This window comes from Vitis riparia, chromosome 7 (genome assembly GCF_004353265.1).
Source record: "Vitis riparia cultivar Riparia Gloire de Montpellier isolate 1030 chromosome 7, EGFV_Vit.rip_1.0, whole genome shotgun sequence".
In the NCBI taxonomy this organism is placed as follows: Eukaryota; Viridiplantae; Streptophyta; class Magnoliopsida; order Vitales; family Vitaceae; genus Vitis; species Vitis riparia.
In genome coordinates, this window is record NC_048437.1 from 8,018,292 (window position 1) to 8,040,750 (window position 22,459).

The window sequence follows — 22,459 nt, forward strand, 5'->3', positions numbered from 1 at the left end:
AGACCACTAATACAATCCTAATGAGAATTTACTTGTAATTAGAAGATGACACAAAGTGGAATGAGAATCTACTTATAAAAGGAATGAGATTCCACTAGCACAATCCTAATAGGACTCTTCCAAAAAATATAACACTAATAGAATAAAATAAAATATAATAAAATAAAAAATAATTCTCAATAAGACATTTTCCAAAAATATAAGACTAATATAATAAAATAAAAATAATTCCCAAAAATAAAAATAGAAATTATTTACACTCTTCCTACAATTGGATCAAATCCAACTAGAGGTTCTTGATCCGTCTTTGGTAGCATCACAATCTTGCAGTTTTTAACCACTCATCGAGGTAGCTAAATTTGTTTTGAATATGATAGTCACATGTGTCCTAGCAATAAAATACATTTTCAAGCCTATTCTTGAAAGTCTTTTCGGTAAAAAAATAATACATTTTAGCACTCAAATGATAATAATATTGTAATAAAACAGTACAAAGCCATGTTTGGTTACCAAGAGAATCAAATGGAAAAGAAAAGGAAAAGAAAAAAAATCTAAACTTTTATTGAAACTAAGAGGGAATTACAAAGCTAGGTTATTCAAAAAAAAGTACTTACTTTCAAAACCTATTTAAATAAAAAAAAATTCATTCGTAAGACATGTGACATATCCTTATTGCTCCACAATATCCTAAAATAGATAAAAATATCTCAAATAAATAAATAAAGTATGAATCTCAACATTTTGAACTCTTATTGGGTTAGTGGATGCTTGGAAGGCCCAAGATTGAGGTTTGGGAACTTGGGAGTTGTGTGGCTTGAAGTTGGGAGGTGGAGTTTGAAATTTGGAAGGCTAGGTTCAAGATTTCAAGTTCATTCTACATGGTTTGTTGGTGATTTTGGAAATTTGAATTTCGAACTCCACATTTTCCTTTTATTTATTTATTTATTTATTTTTTTACAATTTTAAAACTTAACTCCTACTATTTTTCAATTTCTTCATCTCTACTTTGAAATGATTTTGAAATTCATAGGAATTTTGAACTTAGCTTTTGACCATTTTATTTTATTTTTTTGTTGAGTTTCATTTTAGTTTTAAATCTCAAACTCAACATGAATTTTGTGCTATCTCACTTCAAAAAGATCATATCTTCCTCGTTTCAACTATAATTTATAAAACTTTCAAACTATTATATTTGTGACTTTTTAAACTTCAAAGTCATATATGTAGTTTGACATAAAAAACCTCAAGAAACATCATAAAAATCATTTCATAAATTTGTTGCACATGTTCGAGTTTGACTTTGATCTACTTTTGAACTTTTAACCAAAGCTTAAAACCATTTGTCCCAAGGTTGCTTGCTTTTAAGCTCTCTCCTTAGCCTTCATTTCTCATCCCTCTTGCTCATGACATACATCTTATGACCTTGCTTAGACCATCATCATGCCCATAAGTCTCAAATCTCATTCTTTACATGATTTACCTTCCTTCTCTATCTTGGTTAAGGATGATCTCTTCTTTTTACATTCTTTTTGTCTTTTTACTTGAAATTAAGCTTAAAACATATGTTAGATCCATATTTAGAGTGCTAACACCAATTCATGCTAAATTAGGTCATTTGAGTCTTTTATCTTTCACAATTTCCATTATTCATGTGCCTTTGAAACACATATTTGAACTTTAATAAGGTAGTTCAAAGGATATTGAAAGAATATTATACTCATCTTCATTTATCGAGATTTTCCATAATCAGATTTTAATGAGACATGCTAAGAATAATTATTATTATAATAGAGGGGAGGGGAATGTTTTAAATTTGTATGACAACATTATTACCATATTTGTATTATTACCATATTTATATTGCTCATAGTCTATAAATAAAAATTTTTTTGTTCAATAAAAATGGATTAATTGCTTAGCTTCTCTTATCTTATTCTTCTTTTCAATTTTCTCTTCCTTATTCTTTCATAATCTCTTTTAGGCCATGGTTCCAAAAAGTACTAAAGAAAGAAAAAACAAATGTTAAAAAAAATGATTTTTTTATATTTAGTTTCACTATAAAGAGTACTAAAGAAAATAAAATATCATTAAAATTAGTTAAAATTTTATGTATTTTAAAATTATTTAATTTTAATATAATGGAGAAAAATAAATTAAATAAGTTTAAAAAAAACATATAAAAATAATTTATTATTTTTTAATCCATTTTTTTTTATTTTTTTTCATTTTTTTTTCTTCCATTTTTTTTCTCTATTTTCTTTCATTCACATCTTCCTTCAAATTTTCTAGGAACCAAACCTAGCTTAAGTGTATTTTACATCAACTCTAAATCCTCTTTTTCATAAATGAATTATAAAAACTTCAAAATTTTTCACTTGAAAATTTATTGAAATTCTCATATTTTAAAATATCCTATAACTTCAAATGGAATTTTCCTTGAATCTTTTTTCCAAAAGTAATTATTGAATTTGTGATTGTATAGAAGGGGGGGAGACACTAGTAAAAGTTTCATATATGGGGAGAAGAAAATTGCTTGAAAACAAATATTTCCAAATTTCCTACAATATTTTCTAGAATTTTTACCAACATTGATTTTTATATTAATTAAGAACCATATACAAATTCTTTCATCATTAGCATGCCATGGAAAAGACAATTTAAACCCAATAAATTTTACTCATGAATCTTGACTATACGGTCCAATCACATTTTCTATATTTTCCTTAAAATCCCTCAAAATTAAATTTTTTTTTTGAAATTCACTTCTTATAAAAAAATAAAATACATGGGTTGGATTTTCTGAATCTCTGATTCAAAATTGAACTTAGGTTGGTTTGTTTTTTATATTGGGCGGAGTCCTGCGTAAACCTTGGAGGACAAGGAAAAATCTCCGGTTTCTTGTCAAAGAATTCTTTTTTTCAAAAGTAATTTAAAGCTATTTTCTCCTCCTTAGTTCCTCAACAGAGCCGGTAGAAATGGAGGCGCTCGGTCGAAAGAGCGGTTGCTGAGAAACCAAAAGCCATGTCCTTGTCCAGATTTGTTCTTTCCGCCTCGAAGAAGTGCTCGATAGAGGCTTTGAATCCACTTCGAAGGTCACTTTAACACCCTTTTATTTTTTTCCTTCTTACTTATTCTTCATTTGCATTGTCTTTCCCTTTTGAAGGAGAATTCTGTTACACGACTGTATTCGTTTTTTTTTTTTTTTAATTGTTGTAGACCCGACTCTTCAGTGTGCTCTGTTTCTTTTCCTGGTTTGTTTCAAAAACCTAATGTCAATCCAAAGAGTGATTTGATATTTGAAATGCTTTGCTCAATTCATTGTATGGGGTTCAATTTGCTTACTGTTTTTCCGTTGAAATGGAATGTATTCTGAATTGCTAACTCCAATATGAAATAGTATTTGGGGCTTTTTTGGTTTCGATCTTTTAGGTTTTTTACAATGGTTTTGATGGTAGCAACTTTGGCTTTACTAGATGAACGTGTGGTTGTGAGAAGCAGCTTCCAAAATAAGCTTGTTTGAAAGAATAACAAGAAATGGCAAACAAAAGTTGCAGCGCTAGCAATGGAGATTGTTACCACCTTGATCTGGCTAAGCTTTAGTTTCGACTCTAGAGGATTAAAATTGAATCATAGAAGTTATTTTGGTGGATTCTCTATGTACATGGTATACCATTTTCGAAGATAAAGAAAATTAGAGGAAATTCTAAACCTTTTAAGCTTTGCACATTCACACTGCTTTAAGAAAAAATGCCAAAGCTAAAGACTCAAAGAAAGTGAAGGCTATACTTGGACACTGTGCCAGGGAAGCACTTCTCAACCGGAACCTTTTAAAAGAAGTGAAATAGTGCTTTTATCTGAAATTGGAGTATGGAACATTGAAGGCTACACTTGGATACCATGCAAACATGGATGCATAAAAATGGCGTCCGAAGGAATTCATTGGAAGATAAGACTCTAAGAAAGTTGGCAATGTATTTTCCCAAATTATTCAATGAAAACCTAGCAGGGATCTTAAGTTCCCTGCTACGATTATAATTGTTGAGAAATTATGGTACTTGAAGTTGTGGAAGTTTGCAAAAGATGAAACTGGAAATGTTGTAAAAGCTGGTGTTTTTATTGAGGCTTGCAAATGTTTGGTAATTATGGTGTGATCATATCACTAACTTGATCGACAAGATTGGAATTGCTCTCAGGTTCATATATAGATGAGAACTGCTCTGATTTTCATAATATGAAACTCATCAGCAATTCCTTTAAAACTTTGGGAGAAAGTGATTATAGACTAAGACCAGACACAAGGGCATTGTGAAACTAGTTTGTTCTTCTATTAATGAGATCAGCAGTAGAAGTTATTTCTTGATTAGGCAATTCTTGGAAAAGTTTCATGAAGAAAACTTGCACAAAGTATTTATGGACGTAACCATATGCGAGGTTTATTGATGCAAAACATATGCTGGCTTCTTCTTTAGAAAATTTGGTAGGTTTTATGAAAAGAAAGAGGCATCAATTATATGTATAAATAAAAAAACATGACCTTGGAGTGGTAAATGGGATGAGAAAAAGTTTGAGGTAAGAGAAGTGCTTCAAGTTCCCATAGGTTTCCCAGGGATTGACATTGAGCCCTTATGCATTTTGCATTTGTTTTGGATGCCCCTAGTTGCCTTATTTAGAAAGATGTGCCATAGTGTATTCCTTATGTTATTTGTCAAGATCTTCAAGATACTAGTTTTACTTGATGAAAGCAGAGTAAGAGTTAATTCTAAGTTAAAACTTCGCGTTATTTTAGAGTCTAAAAGTTTTAGAACAATTCAAACCAATTTACATATGTGTGGTATGTGTGTCATACTTTTGAATCTAAAGATCTTAGATTAGTTTGGGCTAATATATGTGTGTCTTTGTGTCTGTGTGTTTACTTAATGAAGGCAATAAAACTTAATTCTTTTTTTTTTTTTTTTGATAGGTAAAGGAATTTCATTAAAAGCCAAAAAGGCTAAAGTAAGAGTATACACGGAGTATACCAGGATACAAAAGAGCAGAAGAAAAAAAGCAAACAAGTTTGATCCTTACTTGGTAGTTAACTAATCTACAAAATCTATTAAAGAGAAAGTGTGTTCCTCTATATATACCCTAGCCCAATTCACAAAAGTGTACAAAAAAATGGATTTGATTTCTTGGTCATTCCTCTCAACATCATTGAAGACCCTCTTATTCCTTTCTTTTCAAATGGTCCACATCAAGCAAAGGGGGGCAACTCTCCAAGCTTTCTCCCTTTTCTTGCCCACAAAGGAACCATGTCATCCCAAGAGGTTCCTCCTCACAGAGGAGTGCATCACCCATTGCACCTCAAAAAGGGAGAAGATCAGAAGCTATAACATTCTGACCTTTTCACAAAACAAAAGAAGATGATCTGTGGTTTCCTCCTCATTTTTGCACAAATAGCACCTGTTGGGGGTGCTCTAGCCACTTCTCTTCAGGAAATCAATGGTGAGCAGCCTGCTCCAAGCCGCCTCCCAACCAAAGAAGCTAACCCTAGTTGGAACCCAAGGCGACCAAATAATTCTAGTCGGGAAAGGAGGTCTAATGCCCCTTGAGAATGAGCTATAAAAGACTTGACTAAAAAGGTTCCATTCTTGTTCTTTCTCCATCGGAGCAAGTCATCCACACCTCTTCTAATGGTCAAAGGATGAAGCTTGCTTAACAAGCTTTCTACTTCCCCCACTTCCCAATCATTTAGGTGTCTATTAAAATGAAGCCCCCAACTGCCCTAACTCCGTCCTCCTCCTAAGCCTCAACAACCCAACCTTCTTTGTTGATGGTTAGATTAAACAAGTTTGGGAAAACATCTTCCAGAGATTGATTTTCACACCACAAGTCCTTCCAAAATTTCACTCTAGTGCCATCCCCTACGATGAAGCGGGAGTGAATTCGAAAGTTCTCCCAACCATTTCTGATGGCCTTCCAAACCTCCACCCTATAACGGTCTCTTACACCTTTGGAGCACCACCCCCCTCTTGAAGGTCGTACTTTCTAGAGATAATTTGCTTCCATAGGGACTCATTCTCATTAGCAAATCTCCACAACCACTTCCCAAGTAGGGCTTTGTTAAAGATAGCTAGATTGCGAATGCCCAGGCCTCCATACTTTTTAGCAGCACAAATAACCTTCCAACTCACCAAGTGAGGTCTATTCTCTAAGGCGTCTCCGCCCATAAGAAATCCCTTTGGATCTTTTCAAGCCTTGCACACACTCTCTTGGGAATCACAAAGAGAAAGAAAGTAGGTTGGGAGGCTAGAGAGGGTGTTTTTTACCAAGGTAAGTTGACCACCTTTGGAGAGGTATTGCCTTTTCCAAAGAGACAACCTTTTCCTGAATCTTTCTTCCACTATATCCCATACCTTAGTGGATTTGTAAGGGGCCCCAAGGGGGAGACCCAGGTAGGAGGTAGGTCAACTCCCAATCTTACAACCCAAGACTAAGGCAAGAGTCTCCATAGAAATGCCTTTCCCCATTGGGATGGCCTCAATTTTCCTCAGATTAACTTTTAACTCTGAAATTACCTTAAACCACATGAATGTTCAGCTAAGATATTGTAACTGTTTTGCATCGGCGTCACAAAAAATCAAGGTGTCATCGGAAAACAAGAGATGGGACACGATTAACCCCTCTCTTCCTCTTCCTCCCACTTAGAATCTAAAGGTTATAGAATAATTTAGGCTAATATATGAATGTTTTGGGAGGGGGGAGAGTAGCGGTTTGGAGTTATGGGGTGCTGGTAGGCGTTTTCATGTGTGTTTGTGTCTTGTGTGGATCCATGCTTGCATATGTTGGCGTGTCTTTGTGCTTTTGTAAGTTGATGTGAGTATGCATTTCGTTGTGTATGTCAATGGGTGTGTGTGTTTGTGCATTTATGTCTCCATGATGTTGGATAACTTATAAGGTGGTTATCTACAATCACATAAGGTTGGGTAAGGCTTTACTCTTTTAGAATATGATGAGAAGAACAAGGAACTAAAATTATGATAATGTGGACAAGAAAATAAAACTAAGAAAAGAAAAAGATATAAAAAAATGGGAAACCTTAAAGTCTCACTATGGCCTTGTAAGACCGTCACCTAGAAAAAAAGAAATAGAGTCTCACAATGGAAATTGTAAGATATGTAGATAAGTTGTTATTATTCATCATCAATCTCATTTTACTAATTAACCTTATATATTTAGAATATCCTAAACTCAATAAAACAATGAAAAAGGAACCTAACCTATATAGAGACTTATTTGGGGTCCTATTTTTTTATTTTGTCCAAAAACTCCAATATCCTCCAAATAATGGAATTTAAAAGAATATAGAAACTACCTTTTTAGAATTAAAAACTCAACTTTATAGAAAGTTTTTGTGATAAAAGTTTTTAATAATGAAGATTTTCTAGATTCAAGAAAGAAGTCAAATGTGAACTTAAAAAAAAAGAGACTTTTTATGAAATAGAAAGTCAAGAAATATATGAATTTCTTTTAGGAAGAATGTTTCAATTCAAGAACTTTTCAAGTTCTTAATGATACTCAAATACCAAATACTAACTAATTACGAATTTAAAGGACTTAAATTAGCAAAATTATTCCTTATTTTTTCTTCATTTTTTTAATACATCGTGAGGGACTCACCCCCACTAGTTTGTGGGGCGTGGGTGTGTGCTTGCATGTGTTGGGGGTGGGACGCACACATGTTTGTGCGGACAGGTGGATGTGTTTCTGTGTGTGTGCATGTTGTGCATTTGCATGTGTGTGTTGCATGAGCGTTTGTATGCACTTATGTCCATCTTTGTGTGGGTGTGTGCATGTGCATATCTTTGTGTGTAATGTGTAGCTTTGGTGCAATAGAAATGACAGCATGGTTAAAATTGATGTCTAAGAGAAGGAAAATGACCTTTTATTTATTTATTGTTAAAAAGTCTTCAATCAATTATTTACAAGGGTGTGAAACAAGGGGTTTTTGGCCTATAGCATTGAATCAAGATGAATGAAAGGAGTTCAGGCCAATATGTAACTGTGTTTTTACTTGATGAAAGCAAAGCAAGAGTTAATTGTGAGGTAAAACTTGGAGATACTTTAGAAACTAAAGGTTTAAGATCAATTGAGGCTATTATATGTTTCTATATGTGCGTAGCTTTTTTTTTTTTTTTTGATAAGTAATAGCAATTGTATAAAGAAAGCCTGAAGTACACCTGAAAGTATACACGAAGTATACAAGGCAACAAGGCCAAAGGGAAAGAAAAAACAAAAAAACCCTTACTTACAACCTAACCAATCAATGAAATCGAAAATGGACTATGAAGCACAATTTACATGCACCCTAACCCAGTCCAAAAACATGTACAAAAAAAACCGTAAAATAGCTTGATCCGCTAATTCAGTATTTTCAAAGATTCTTCTATTTCTTTCCTTCCATAAGGTCCAAAATAAGCATAAAGGGGTTGCATTCCACGCCTTTTTTCTTTTCTTTCCAACAAAGGTGCCGTTCCAACCAAGAATGGTTTCCTTGATAGAATTGGGCAAAACCCAATGAACACCAAAAAGAGCAAAAATAAGGTGCCAAATCATAGCTGCCTTGGGACAATGAATAAGCACATGATTTGCTGATTCTTCATCCGCTTTACACAAATAGCACCTACTTGGTAAGACCCAACCCCTCATTTTTAGTTGATCCATAGTTAGAATTCTTCCCTAGATAGCCTCTGACTCTCTTTGGAACCCAAGGATTCCAAACTAAGCTTGAAGGGAACTCTCTACCAATGCAAGGAGCTAGGGAAGAGAAAAAATACTTAACTGTAAAGAGATCTTTCTTTGAAACCCTCCAAGACATGACATCCTCAATCCCCCTTCTAAGCGCATGACCATGTAACCTACTGAAAAAGGTTTCCACCTCTTCCATCTTCCAATCATTGTTAAGTCTTGTGAAAACAGGGTTCCAATAACCCAAATTCCTGGACTGATCCCATAATTGAGCTACCCAAGCATCCTTGGAGGAGGCAAGATAGTACAATCTTGGAAAAGCTTCTTCCAAAGAATCCTCTCCACACCACCTATCCTTCCAAAACCGCACTCTTCTACCATCTCCCACCTTAAAAGCCACCCTTTTGCTAAACTCCATCCACCTGTTCCTAATCGCCTTCCAAAGCCCTACTCCATGACTCTCCCTTGAATCGCCAGAGCACCAACGACCATCTTCCTCCCCAAATTTCCTTACAATCACTTGTTTCCATAAAGAGTCTTGTTCCGAAGCAAATCTCCAACACCATTTTCCAAGAAGAGCCTTATTCAACCTAGAAAGGTTTCTAATACCTAAGCCCCCATCCTTTTTCTCCATGCAAACAATGGACCAATTCACCAAATGCGGCTTACTTTGAGAAGCTCCTCCCCCCTAAAGGAAGTCTCTTTGAATCTTTTCCAACCTTGGGCTCACCTTGCGAGGAATGATAAATAAGGACATAAAGTAAATTGGAAGGCTAGAAAGAGTGCTCTTTACCAAAGTCAACCTTCCTCCTTTGGACATATACTGTCTCTTCCACAAAGCGAGCCGCTTTTGAAATCTCTCATCCACTACATCCTAAATCCGAGATGATTTGAAAGCAACTCCCAAAGGCAAACCCAAATAACAAGAAGGAAGAGAACCCACTTTACAGTCCAACACCCTAGCTAAGTCCTCAAAATTAGGAACCACCCCCACTAGAATCGGTTTGCTTTTGTGAAGATTGATTTTTAGCCCAGAAATCGCTTCGAACCACATAAAAGCCCAACTTAAGACCTCCACATGCTCCTTGCTTGCATCACAAAAAACTAGTGTGTCATAAGCAAATAAAAGATGAGAAACAACCACACCCTCACCTCCTCTCCCACTAGCCATGAAACCCTCAAGAAAGCCTCCTTGTAAAGCCCTCTTCAATATAGAAGACAACGCCTCCATTGCTAAAATGATGAAAAGGAAAGGAGAGAGAGGATCATCCTGTCTTAGGCCTCTAAACTTTGGAAAAAGCCTACAGGAGAACCATTAAGCAAGATTGAGAAACGGATTGAAGAAATACACCACCTCATCCAATTCACCCATTTAGTCCCAAACCCCATCTTATCTTATCCAAGATTGCTAATAAAAAGTCCCAGTTCACATGATCATACGCTTTTTCAATATCCGTCTTGCAAATAATTCCACCCTTTGCACTTTTTAGTCTTGAATCTAAGGCCTCATTTGCTATAAGGACAACATCCAAAATTTGTCTACCTTCCACAAAGGCATGTTGGGAGTTCGAAATCACATTTCCCACCACTCTTTTCAATCTATTAGCTAGAACTTCAGCTAGAATCTTGTAAAGACTCCCCACCAGGCTTATAGGACGAAAATCCTTTAAATCATCTGTACCCCCTTTCTTAGGAATGAGAACAATAAAAGTGGAGTTTAAGCTTCTCTCAAAATGGCTAGAACTGTGAAATTCAGCAAAAAAGCCCATTACTTTGTGCTTGACTATGTCCCAGCAAAATTACCAAAAAGCCAAAGTAAACCCATCCGGTCCAGGGGCTTTATCCCCATTCAAACCAAAGACTGCAGTCTGGACCTCTTCCATAGAAAAGGCATCCCCAAGGAGCCCCGCCTAAACACTATCCAAGGAAGAAAAAGGCAACCCCGAAATACTTGGTCTCCAATCTCCTTTTTCTGACAAAATATTCTGGAACGCATTAACCACCCCCTCCTTTACCTCAGTCAACTTCCTAACATCCACTGTAATAGAAGAAAAAAAAAATCTTTCTTCTTTGAGCATTAGCCATCTTGTGAAAAAACTTTGAATTTTTATCACCTTCTTTCAACCACAATTCTCGACTTTTGCCTCCAAGAGATTTCTTCCAAGACTGCCCACTTGCTGAACTCCTCCACTGCCCGCCTTCTGGCCTCACTATTCTCTAAAGAGAGACCGCAGTCTCTTTCCTTGGCGTCCCAGAAACCAATCTGACTAAGAGCAACGTTTTTATTCAAAGAGACATTTCCAAACACCTCTTTATTCCACATTTTCAGATCCTGCTTTAGAGCCTTTAGCTTACAAGCAAGAATGTGACTATAGGATCCGCTGAAATTGTAGCAAGACCACCACTTCCTGACCAAGTCTTTGAAGCTCTCCACTTTCAACCACGTATTTTCGAAGCGAAAAGAGGTTTTTCTGCCTCTAATTCCTCATCTATCCAACAAAATAGGAGCATGATCAGAAATGGGTTTAGGCAACAAGCTTTGAGAAAGGTTGGAAAAGTGACTCTCCCAGTCCTCTGAGACTAAAAAACGATTGAGTCTAGAAGCTGATCTGTTATTTAAACCTCCATACCAAGTGTAAGAACCCCCAACCAGAGGCAGATCCTTCAACTGCAACTCATCAATTACCTCTGAAAAACGCCTCATTACTGAAGACAAATTCAGGCAATTTCTCCTTTTGCTGGGCAATCTAACCATAGAAATCACCACCGACACACCAAGGATCACTCCACAAACCCTTAATATCCCCAAGTTCAGACCAAAGGGATTTTCTCTCAGAATAATGGACTGGCCCATAAACGCCGGTAAAAATCCAAATGAAATTGTCATCGCAATTTTTGAACCAACACGATATGGAATACTGCCCTGATTCCATCTCAAGAAGTTCCAACACTCTGCAGTCCTAGAAAACTAAGATGCTCCCTACCTATCCTCTGGAGTGCACACTTCCCCAATTCACGAATCTACCAAAACCCAAACTTCTTGCTACCCAATCCGACATGAGTTTGCATTTTGTTTAGTGCAAACAAACTAGGTCTGCCCCTTGTAACCTTAAAAAGGCCTTCACTACCTTTCTTTTGTCCTTATCATTTGTTCCCCTGACATTCCAAGAGAGAATTCTAATTAACATCAACACTTCTTGAACACTCCCCAACAAATTTCCTGCTCATTTTTCCTGAATCTAAGGGGGACCTATACTTAATGGAACACTCTAGCTTTCGTAACCCTCTCTCGACTCTGGACCTAAGCAAAGAATTCTTTTTTTCCTCCTTGCACATAAATTTTGCCCCTTTTTCTACACTCTAAACTTTGAAACATAGTCAAGATTTCATTTTCGAAGCCATCCACCGGCAACCCCACGAATCTATTGAATTATAGCAATCTTCCAAAAGTCTTGTCGAAGAAAGCGCCTTTGATTGCACCTTCCTTGCTTTCGTTATCCTCGAAACACCCTAGGTGAGAGGGCCACTGGACCTTTGAGCCATCTAGTTGAACAATACGTAAAGGCCCTAGCTCCAAAGCATCACCAACCATCAAAAAACTACCCGAGTCCTCCCAATAGACCAAGGGTTCCAAGACTTTAGCGCCGGAGGGCAAAGAAAAAGGAGAAGGAGTAGAAGAGAATAACCCGACCCCCTTGAGAGAAAGGACTGAGCGAGCGGCCTCCTCCAACAATGCGTCGTTCGTGGCGTTTGAACTCAAAGCATAAAAAACAAGGTGAATTCGCTGCTCAAGAACAAGCTTGACATCTTCCACAAAAAGCTGGGGCTCGCGAGGTTTGCCTTCATCTCCCTGGAACGAGATCATTCTCTGCGAGACCACAGAGGCCCTTTCAAAAGAGGGAAGGATTTGGGCCAGTCCTTCTAACCTCCTAAACGAGCCCTCAGAGCCTACTAAGGCCCCTTGGGCTTTAGTCAAACAACCCAGCTCATTCCTCTGTCTTGACTTTGGAAGTAGGCCCATCCTAATGACTTGGGCCCAAATCCTTGTTCTGGACAAAGGCCTCTAAAGACTTCTCCTTCACACTTGGACCAACCCCAAGTTGTTGGGCCTTTTCCCCACCCGAAGATAGGCCCAACTCTGTCTTTTCAATCAGTGTCTCAGAACCATCCCTCTGCGGTGCAGGATCAAAAGACCAAAGAGCTTCGTCACATCACCAACTCCCCTACTCTGCTCCAAATGCGACACACAAGCTATACTTTTTTCCTTTGAGAAAGTGGCCAACTCTACTCTCGCCCTCGCGCGTGAATCACACTCCAAGTCATCCCCAACCTTCAGCTTATGGCCACCTCCGCATGGTTCCACTGCCGAAACTCGAGGGGAAAACTCTCACCATAGAGGAATGGAAAAGCAACGCTCTTGCACCACAATCTGCAAGCTACTAGGAGTGTTCTCACCAACTATTCTCACCAAAATCCTCGCCCAGTTTAAATTCTGACACCCAACAGTGTCCTTATCAACCGTTACAAAATTCCCACAAGCATCGCCAAACTGTTTGAAAAAGGCATTGTCCTAGAGAAAGAGGGGAAGGCCTAACAATCTTACCCACACTTCACCCACCTCCACACCTTCTCTGACACAACCAGCCTCAAGGACCCATTTATCTAGCCAAAGTCTTTTCCTCCTGTAAAAACAAGGTCCTTCTGAGAGAATCCGCTCCGCCTCCGAATAGAGTTCAAACTCAAAAAGAATGAGAGAGTCTCCAAGAAAAGCAAGATGAATCTCCCCTTTTAATCTCCAAAAGGCTTTGGCCCAGATTCTTAGGGAAGACAGTGAAATGGGCTCCCCCTCTCCTCATTTCCCCACAAGACAGTGTCTTAAATCCTGTAGTTTGCTGAAAGAATTTATCTCCCCAATTTGGAGCCACACTTTCTCTTCTACTCCCCTGCGACCAAGCTTAGCTGCTTCAGCATAAGACAAACCTCTAACAGGACTATTAGTCAAACCTTGGGAGGAGACGACCATTTCAGGAACTTCAAGGTTAATAGTAGGAGGCACAATCCCAAGACTTCTGAGTTTATTGGCTAGCAAGACCCACCCTCCCACCATCCCACTTCCTTCAGGGAACACAATGGAAAACCTTCGTCCTTCCGTAGAGCGGACCGAGCAAAGTAAAAAGCATCCTGCTGTATTCCTCCTTAGTGCCAAACAAAAAATTCTTCCTCCTTCTAACCACGTCTTAGAGTCCTTCTTCCTTTCGGCAATGTTACAAAATTCCTCTACCCCTTCCAGTAACTGGGATAGGCTTTTAGCACCAAATTTAATCCACTCCACAAAGCCTCTTCCTCTCTTCGTGATCGTATCCACTAGCCTCCCTCCTGCTTGATCAATTGAAATCTCAAAGGATTTCGATTCAATCGCGAACCAACACCTGCTTTCGGACACCTTCATCTCTAAGGAAATCAACACCTCCCTCCGTGATTGTAATGGTTTGTCATCTTAGATAGAAAAGTATCAATTATGTGCGTAGCTTTAGTGCAACATAAAGTGGAAATAAGGGAAAAACTCTTCTAAGTGAGGGAAAAAGGATCATTTATTTATTTATTTGAACATGTCTTCAATCAGTCATCTACAAGGATGTGAAAAAATGGGGATTTTGCCTATAGCATTGAACTGGAATGAATGCAATGACTTCTTTTGGAACACTTTTAAAATTATTTTGAAAATTTTAAATGGAAATATTCAAAAAACAATCAAAGTATCATTTTATAGTAATAAAAAATGTCAAGTGGAATGAAACTTTTTCTTATTATGATGAATGGAGTTCTTTTGAAACATTTTAGAAAGTATTTTGAAATTTTTAGGCACAACTATTTAAAAAACAGAGTATTGTTATATGGTGATAAATCGTGTCAAAAAGAATAAAAGTATTTCTTATTATGATCATAATAAGTATTACTTTTACTAATTTACACTTGTATAAATTAAGTTTAGAAATGATATCATAAGCCAACATCTGGAGGTTTAGGTGTCATACTAATACATTCTTGTAGAATCTTTCTCTGTCCCCTTGCATGTGCAGTGTCCACATAGTTTCTTGTTTCTGCTTCTTTTCACTAGACCGTGAATCTGTTGTAGGTTTGGTAGGAGATTTCAGAGTCGTAGCTACTCGAGATCATCATGGTATGGCAATGGAAGGCCAGCTATTCATACTCCAGTGCCTGTGAAAACCCAAGGTTCTCAGTCATGGAGTGCTTTTATTATTGTATGCTACTCCAATCTCGTTGTTGCCACATACTGATTTGTCCCGACTTTTGAGTTCATTGTGCCTTTTCTATCAAGTGATTGATTGTGGCCTCTGGATGATTTTTCAGTTTTTTAGAATTTTGATTTGTGCAGCCAGCTGCTGGTCTTCTGGGAATTGCTGGTGGAGCACTATTTATACATTATAATGATGAAAGGAGGGTAGTTTTAAAAGGTACTCCCTTTTCCAAACCAGTATCATCAAATGTTAAGTTACTTATCTTACTGTGTCGGAAGTTGCAATTAAGAAAGTTAGGTGGCGTTTGAATACAGTTTCTATTTTTTATTCTAAAAATAGAAATTTTTATACAGAATATAAGAACACTTACGCAAAAAGCATAAATTTACCTTGTGTCCTTAAAAACTCTTTTCAAAATATGAAAAATACGTGGAAGTGAAAAATTTATACTTGAAATTTAAATATTTTAAAAAATGTGTTTTCAGGTATACAAGGTATGCACCTACTTTTTATATAGGAATTCTTACATTTTGTATAAAATTTTGTATTTTTAGAAACAAAAAATAGGAAATGTACCCAAACATGCACTTAATGATTTGGATTTCTATGCCTAACTGGTGTAACTTTGTTGTTGTTGTTGTTTTTTTTTTTTTTTTGTATGTTTTTTGGGTTCTTTTTTCTTTATATTGTTATTACTATTTTTTATATTTTTAATTGAAGTAAGATTTTAATTTATATTTTTTCTGCATCTGCACCTGATAAAGGATACCATCCATGCTTTAGTTGACCAAATTGTGTAGTGGGAATATTGTTCATTCTTCCATAAGTAGCTTATTTAGGGACATTCATATTTAGTTGTGGTTATCTCTGAACATGTATATGTGCTGACACTGGAAACTATTAAGAGAAGTCCTTAATTAAATTTGACAGTAGAAGTACTTGGCTGTGGCTTTTGCTAGTGCGCTTTAATATATTCTCCTATTTACCTATAAAAAAAATTAAATTAAATTTGATAGTAGAAGGCGGGAAGCAAAATATGGTTTTGAACTATGTGATGATTTGTTGGGTATAAGATTCACAAAATTTTGAAAGAAATTATGAAAGGAAGATTGGAGTGGTAAATATCCATAGCAGAACCTTAAATTTGAGCATTGGAATTAAGGCCTCAATATAGCCAAAGTCACTTTCCAGTGAGACCACTTACTGCTTCCATTCGATCCTATTCAGGAAGCAAGGCAAAATAAAAGGTCCTACTCTGATAATCGCTTCTTGTAATGATCATGCAACAAGTTGTAGGTTTAGGGCTTGCTTAGATATGCTGTTTGGCAATATTGTTTCTTTTTTTTTTCTTTTTTTAATTTCTATATTTTTATTTATTTATATGAGAAACAATAATAGAATATATTAAGATAAGTAACAAGATGTATAATAGAAGGATGCGGAATCCTCTCAAAAAAACTACACAAAAAGTATGGACCTCCGAAGTACTAAGTAAATCTATACAATTGTAAGGTGCCACAACCCATATGGGAATATATAAATACCAATCACTCCTTGCTAGCTTGGCTAGCACACCCTTGGAACCACACACCGACATCCAACCAAGTCGAATCACATTAAGGGGGTATATCCTTGAAAGTTGTGGTACAAGAGGCTCAAAAGAAGCCAAAGAAATGGATGATATCCTAAAGAGTCTCTGAATTTCTTGCTTTGTCCTAAAAACCCCTAATGTTTCCCGCCCCACAATCCACATCAAAGCAAGACAAGTGGTTTCCCACAAAACCTGGCCTATAATGGATCTTCCTAACTCTTTATATGAGATGATCATCATGTCACATATACCCCTAGGAGGAACCCAATCTAGATGAGCCAATTTGAATACTCTATGCCATAGTCTCAAAGTCAAAGGACAATGTAAGAAAAGATGATCTATCGATTTATCCCTCTCCATGCAGAACAAACAAATATCAAGACTGAGGATTTTTTAGGATCTTCTTAACTATAACATGTCATTGTTGTTTACCTTCTTGTGTGCCATTAACCAAGCAAAGGACTTGACCTTCAATGGGACTTGTGATTTCCAAACAAAATTAGTAGGGAATAATGGAATGGGATCAGCATGTTGGACAAGACTAAAAAGAAAGATTTTATTGTAGATAAACTTGAAGAAGATAAAGACCAAGCTCTTGCATTTGGAACAAATAGAGATAAATGCAAATGAGAAAAAGAGGATATATGTCTTTCAAGATCTCTTATCTCAAAATAAAAAATAAAAAATAAAAAAGGTTATGAAAGAAGTTTAAATTCTGATAAAAAAGGTTGACCTAAAAATTGATGAAATAATAAGGTTTTAAACTATGACAATTCTGAATAAACTTGAGAATTGAGAACACAAAGGACGATCTCCCCGTCACAAGTTGTGCATCATGCATATTTTTTACCATACAAACTTATGGCTAGGTGATACATGGTTTTCTTCCTTCCCCCCCTCCCTCCTCTATTTTTCTTGATTTTAGACTTCACAAATGGGATTAGGGATTAGAGGATGTTTAGACCCAGGAGATATTTGAGATCCGTTTTAGCTTTGTGGGGCATTTGTTATGGTATCAAAGATACATTTCAGTTCCTGACAGCAGATGGGGTTCTAATAATAGAAAAATTTTAAAGAAAGGAGAAGATTGAGTGATGAGAAAAAGAGCAGAATGGTAAGAAGAGAAGAAAAGCTAGCATACACTAAAAAGGTTAGAGTCGCAAATACTGAAAGAGCATAACAGTTTGAGGAAATAGTTCACACTTTACAAGGGGTTTAGGCATAGCTACGCTGACTTCGAAATTCATTTATTTTAGTTGTGAATTAACATCTACTATTGATTATGGACTCTATGAGCTCATTAATCTTCTTCATGCTTACATGAGGTAATTCATATTTTATAAGATTGCTTAATTTAAATTATCTTATGAAATTATTAGTTGGAGAAAATGGGTTTGGGCCAGAGGTGGGTTGATTGGATCCAGTTCAATATTTGAACAACTAGGTTTTCTGTCTTGGTTAATGGTTCACCTTTTAGGTTTCTTTTAGAGCCCAAGGGGATCCTTTACCCCCTTATTTGTTTGTGCTCATGATGGAGACCCTCAATATTTTTTTAAGAAAGTTAGGAGCGGCACTTCATTTCAGGATTCAAGGTAGGAGGCAGAAGAAGAGAGAGTGTGGAGATTTCTCACCTCTTATTTGCAGATGATAACCTACTATTTTGTGATCCTTACTCATACCAATTGATTTACTTAAGTTGGGTCCTGTTTTAATTTGAAGCTTCTTCAGGGTTGAAAATTAATTTAGATAAGAGTGAGTTGATTCTTGTGAGAGAGGTCCCTAATGTTGAGGAGCTTGCCTTATTATAGGGTTGCAAGGTGGGGAAGCTTCTAACCACTTGTTTAGGCTTGCTTTTGGGTGCTCCATGTGGGATGTGGTTAAGGAGAGGTTCCATAGAAGGTTAGCCCTTTGGAAAAGACAATACCTCTCAAAGGGTAGTAGACTTACTTTGTTTAAAAGTACACTTTGCAGCTTGGCTATCTATTTTATGTCTCTTCTTGTCATGCCTAAAATGTTGGCTTTAAGACTGCAAAAAATTCAACAAAACTTCTTGTTGGGGGGAGGAGCCCTCAAGAAAACACATCATCTAGAGAAGTGGTCTTCCATGTGCAAAGATAAGAAGTTGGGAGGGCTACGTATTAAGGTTTTGTCCTCTCTTAATAAAGTCTTGCTTGGAAAATGGCGTTGGAGATTTGCTTTGGAAAGGGAGTTCCTTTGGAGACGGGTTATAGTGGGAAAGTTTGGGGAAGAACCTAGAGGATGGTGCTCTCTTGCAAGGAGGGAGGGTTATGGTGTTGGCTTGTGGAAGGTGATAAGAGGAGGTTGGGAAGCCTTTAAGGTTAGCACAAGTTTTATAGTTAGCAATGGAAGAAGAACAAAATTTTGGCATGATGTTTGGTGTGGGGATGCTCCTTTAAAGGACCCTTTTCTGTCTTGTTTCTCTTTTGCTTCTAATAAAGAGGTTTAGGTGGTGAATGCTTGAGAGGTCGTTAGTGGGCAGGCTGTGTGAGACCCAGGTTTCATGAGACACTTTCAAGATTGGGAACTACATATCATTTGGGAGTTACTTTGGAGGCTTCCAATGCTTGGGAAGTGTAGTGAGGATGATGATAAGCTGATTTGGAAGGTTAGCAAGAGTTGGAACTTCTTGGTGAAATTTTTTTATTCTTCTTTAAAGTTGGATAGAGGAATTTCTTTTTCCCTCGAAGGTAGTGTGGGGCTCTTAGGCGCCTTTGAAAGTAGGTTTTTTTTGCTTGAGAGGCTGTTTGGGAAAATTTTTTGAACTTAGATCACCTTAAGAGAAGAGATTGGGTGTTAGCTAACCATTGTTGTTTATGTATGAGTTCAGAACAATCAATGAATCACTTGCTAATCCATTGTGGAAATGCAAGGGATCTTTGACATTTATTGTTTTCTCTCTTTGGCTTTTCTTGGGTCCTCCCTTTTTCTATGAAAGATTTGCTAGAGGGATGGTATGGACATTTTGTTGGCCAAAATTGAAAATAGATTTGAAGAACAGCCCCTCTTTGCTTGTTTTGGATTCTTTGGCAAGAGAGGAATCGAAGATACTTTGATGGAGTTCAACACTCAGATCAAACATTAAAGGATTCTCTTATTTGTATCCGTTTTCATTGGACTCGCCAATATATTCAAGATGGTCATGTTTCCTTGTTATATTTTATTGATTGGTTGTGTTAGTTAATGAGAGGGTGTTTTGTGTGCTTGTTTGAGGTGTTTCTGTTTTTATTTTGGCATCCTTCGTTTACCTCCTATGTACTTGGCATGTGCCTCCCTCTCTTTGATTGATGTCTTTTATATAGTCTTGTTTGCCTACCCAAAAAAAAAAAAAAAATCAATAGAAGCAGAAATAGCAAGTGACCCAGATTGATTAAAGAGGACACCCAAAAAATTGGCTTTTCATCTTTATTTGTCATTCAAATGCAGCATAAAAACTTGTTCTAAAGTGACCTACCTAATCCGTCGCGGTCCATCTTAGCAGGCTTTTGACACCTGATCCACAGCTAAGGGTACTTTGGAAGTCCTCCAGATGCATGTGTCCTATGAACCTATATAAATGCTACCATTTGGCTTCTTCAGTATGACTGTATATTTTAAATAGCAGTGTATTTAGGGTTTCCACACAGGACTCTTTTCCACTAGTTACACACCTACAGCACATATTTGTATAGGTGTTAATATTGTAATCTATGCATAAAAAGATATGTAGAGCTCTTATTTAAAAAGAAATATTTTTTAATCATTATAAAAGTTCTCTGCTAAGAGGTAACATGTTTCCATCTTCATTATTGGTTGAACCAAATATTTCAATTAGGAACAAGAAAAATCATTTCTTAAACATCTAATTGGGTTTTAACTGTCTGAAGTAAAATTTATTACTTTGAAAAAAATACATTGCTAGACATTTTTCTTTCCCTCTAAATCCTCTCTTACTATTTTTTGTATGGACTAAAATGACAGTGCTTTTGTTTTTCCCCTAATTCCTCTCTGGTCAGGCCAGGGTAACAACTCTGAGAGAAATGTTGTCTTGGGGCCAATAATTGGTGGTCCATTTACTCTAATTGATGCGAAGCATCAGCTGGTCACTGAGCAGGACCTTCTAGGGAACTGGGTCCTACTCTACTTTGGTTGTACTTCATCTCCTGATGTTGGGCCAGAGCAAGTTCAGATGATGGCTAAAGCAATAGATTTCTTAGGTTGGTACATTTCTATGAGCCAAATCTATTATGTCCAGCTGTTTTCCTCGCATAATTACTGACGTTCTGTATTTTACTTGAAACAAGAATCAAAACAAAATGTTAGGGTTCTACCAGTATTTATCACCATAGATCCTCAGCGTGATTCCCCTTCACAACTTCAAGCTTATCTTAAAGGTCAGTCTCCCCCACCCCTTTTTTCTGCTAAAAGATATACACAGGAAATGGTAATTTTTTGCTATAGTTTTAGTTACAATATTTTTTTAGTTAACCTTATCATATACTTATTTGAAAGGACTGCAGAATTTGACTCAAGAATAGTAGGATTAACCGGACCTGATGCTGCCATCAGACAGATGGCACAGGAATACCGAGTGTATTTTAGGAAGGTTGAAGAGGATGGGGATGATTATCTTGTTGAATCTTCTCACAACATGTAAGCCCTACTACTTTTACTTTCCCTTTTTTGGTTTGCACTGAGTGGAAATAAGAGGATTTTTGTAACTCATTTGAAAACAAACAGGTATTTGATGAACCCAAACATGGAGGTTGTGAGATGCTTTGGTGTAGAGTACAATGCAGAGGAGTTGTTACAAGAAATACTCAAGGAAGTGAAGAGAAGCATAACGCAATAGCTCCACACCATCCATCATCAGCACAATCATCATCTCCTTCAGGGTAATGGAAACTTCATACATGGGCTGTGATTCTCTAATTTTGTTTTTCATAAACATTGGGGAAATGTTAATAAGTGGTTTTAAGCAGTGGCTTTATTCAAATTTGAATTCCACACTTGACCAAGCACTGGTCCGGCACTTTGATTTGCATTGAGTTTAAACCCCCTAATTGATTGGAAAGAACATGGGAAGCTCCATGAAAGTGGTGATACTGGAAATCTCATCTTCAATTATTTTTGAAAATTTCCTTCCACGTGCTTTTCTGATTAAACATAAATGAGAAACCACCATATATCTGAAGGGTCCTTTGCCAAATTCTCTACTGCCTTAAATCTTTATTTGTTCTGCTGCCTTGCTAAAAAAACTTTTCTGATGAATATACTTGTTGTGAACCCAATTTTCCTCTGTAATTTTTGCCAAGTTGAGATCAAATGAGTACAGTACTCATGGAATGAAGCACGTTTTTGACTAAGTTTTTCTCTCAGTTTGCAAAGCAGATAATTTCTATGTGGTATTGGGTCTTACAATGCTGCTACAGGGCATTGGATCATGCGATGGATGCTCACTTCTTCTTCCAGTTTCCACTGCTACATGAATGTTAAAAAGTCCAAGTCAAAAGCTTAAAAACCTATAAAAGGACGTTTTCTCTTTTCGATTTCATTCTGATTTTATCATCTTTCGGTGCTGATATGACAAACCGGCACGAGCCAACTTAAATTTTTCCTAGTTTAATTTTCTCAATTATAGGTCAGAAGCTACATCTCCCAAAAATGCCTTTGCACGATTTTTGTTGCCATCAAAGCATCCGATTGTACGGCAAAAGTTTGCATCAATAAGTTTCATATTTCAGTCCGTTCAAGGCTAAATTTGAGACTTGGACAAATAATCGAATTAGTATTGCAGTGATTTTAAGAAATACTTTTAATATTTGAAAACAATTCTTATAAAAAGTTTTAAGTATTAGAAATGTTTCTTATTATCGTTATCAAA

At 36.7% G+C, this 22,459-nt stretch overlaps 1 protein-coding gene across 1 annotated transcript; it reads left to right on the forward strand.

Annotated features, from left to right (window-relative positions):
- Positions 1-2,836: 2,836 nt before the first annotated feature.
- Positions 2,837-21,769, forward strand: LOC117919044 (protein SCO1 homolog 2, mitochondrial). Its single transcript, XM_034836087.1, has 7 exons — positions 2,837-3,092; positions 14,864-14,990; positions 15,125-15,203; positions 20,592-20,792; positions 20,880-20,969; positions 21,096-21,228; positions 21,316-21,769. The coding sequence occupies exons 1-7, from the start codon at positions 3,022-3,024 to the stop codon at positions 21,425-21,427; spliced, it is 813 nt and encodes a 270-aa protein (XP_034691978.1). The 5' UTR covers positions 2,837-3,021; the 3' UTR covers positions 21,428-21,769.
- Positions 21,770-22,459: the final 690 nt, after the last annotated feature.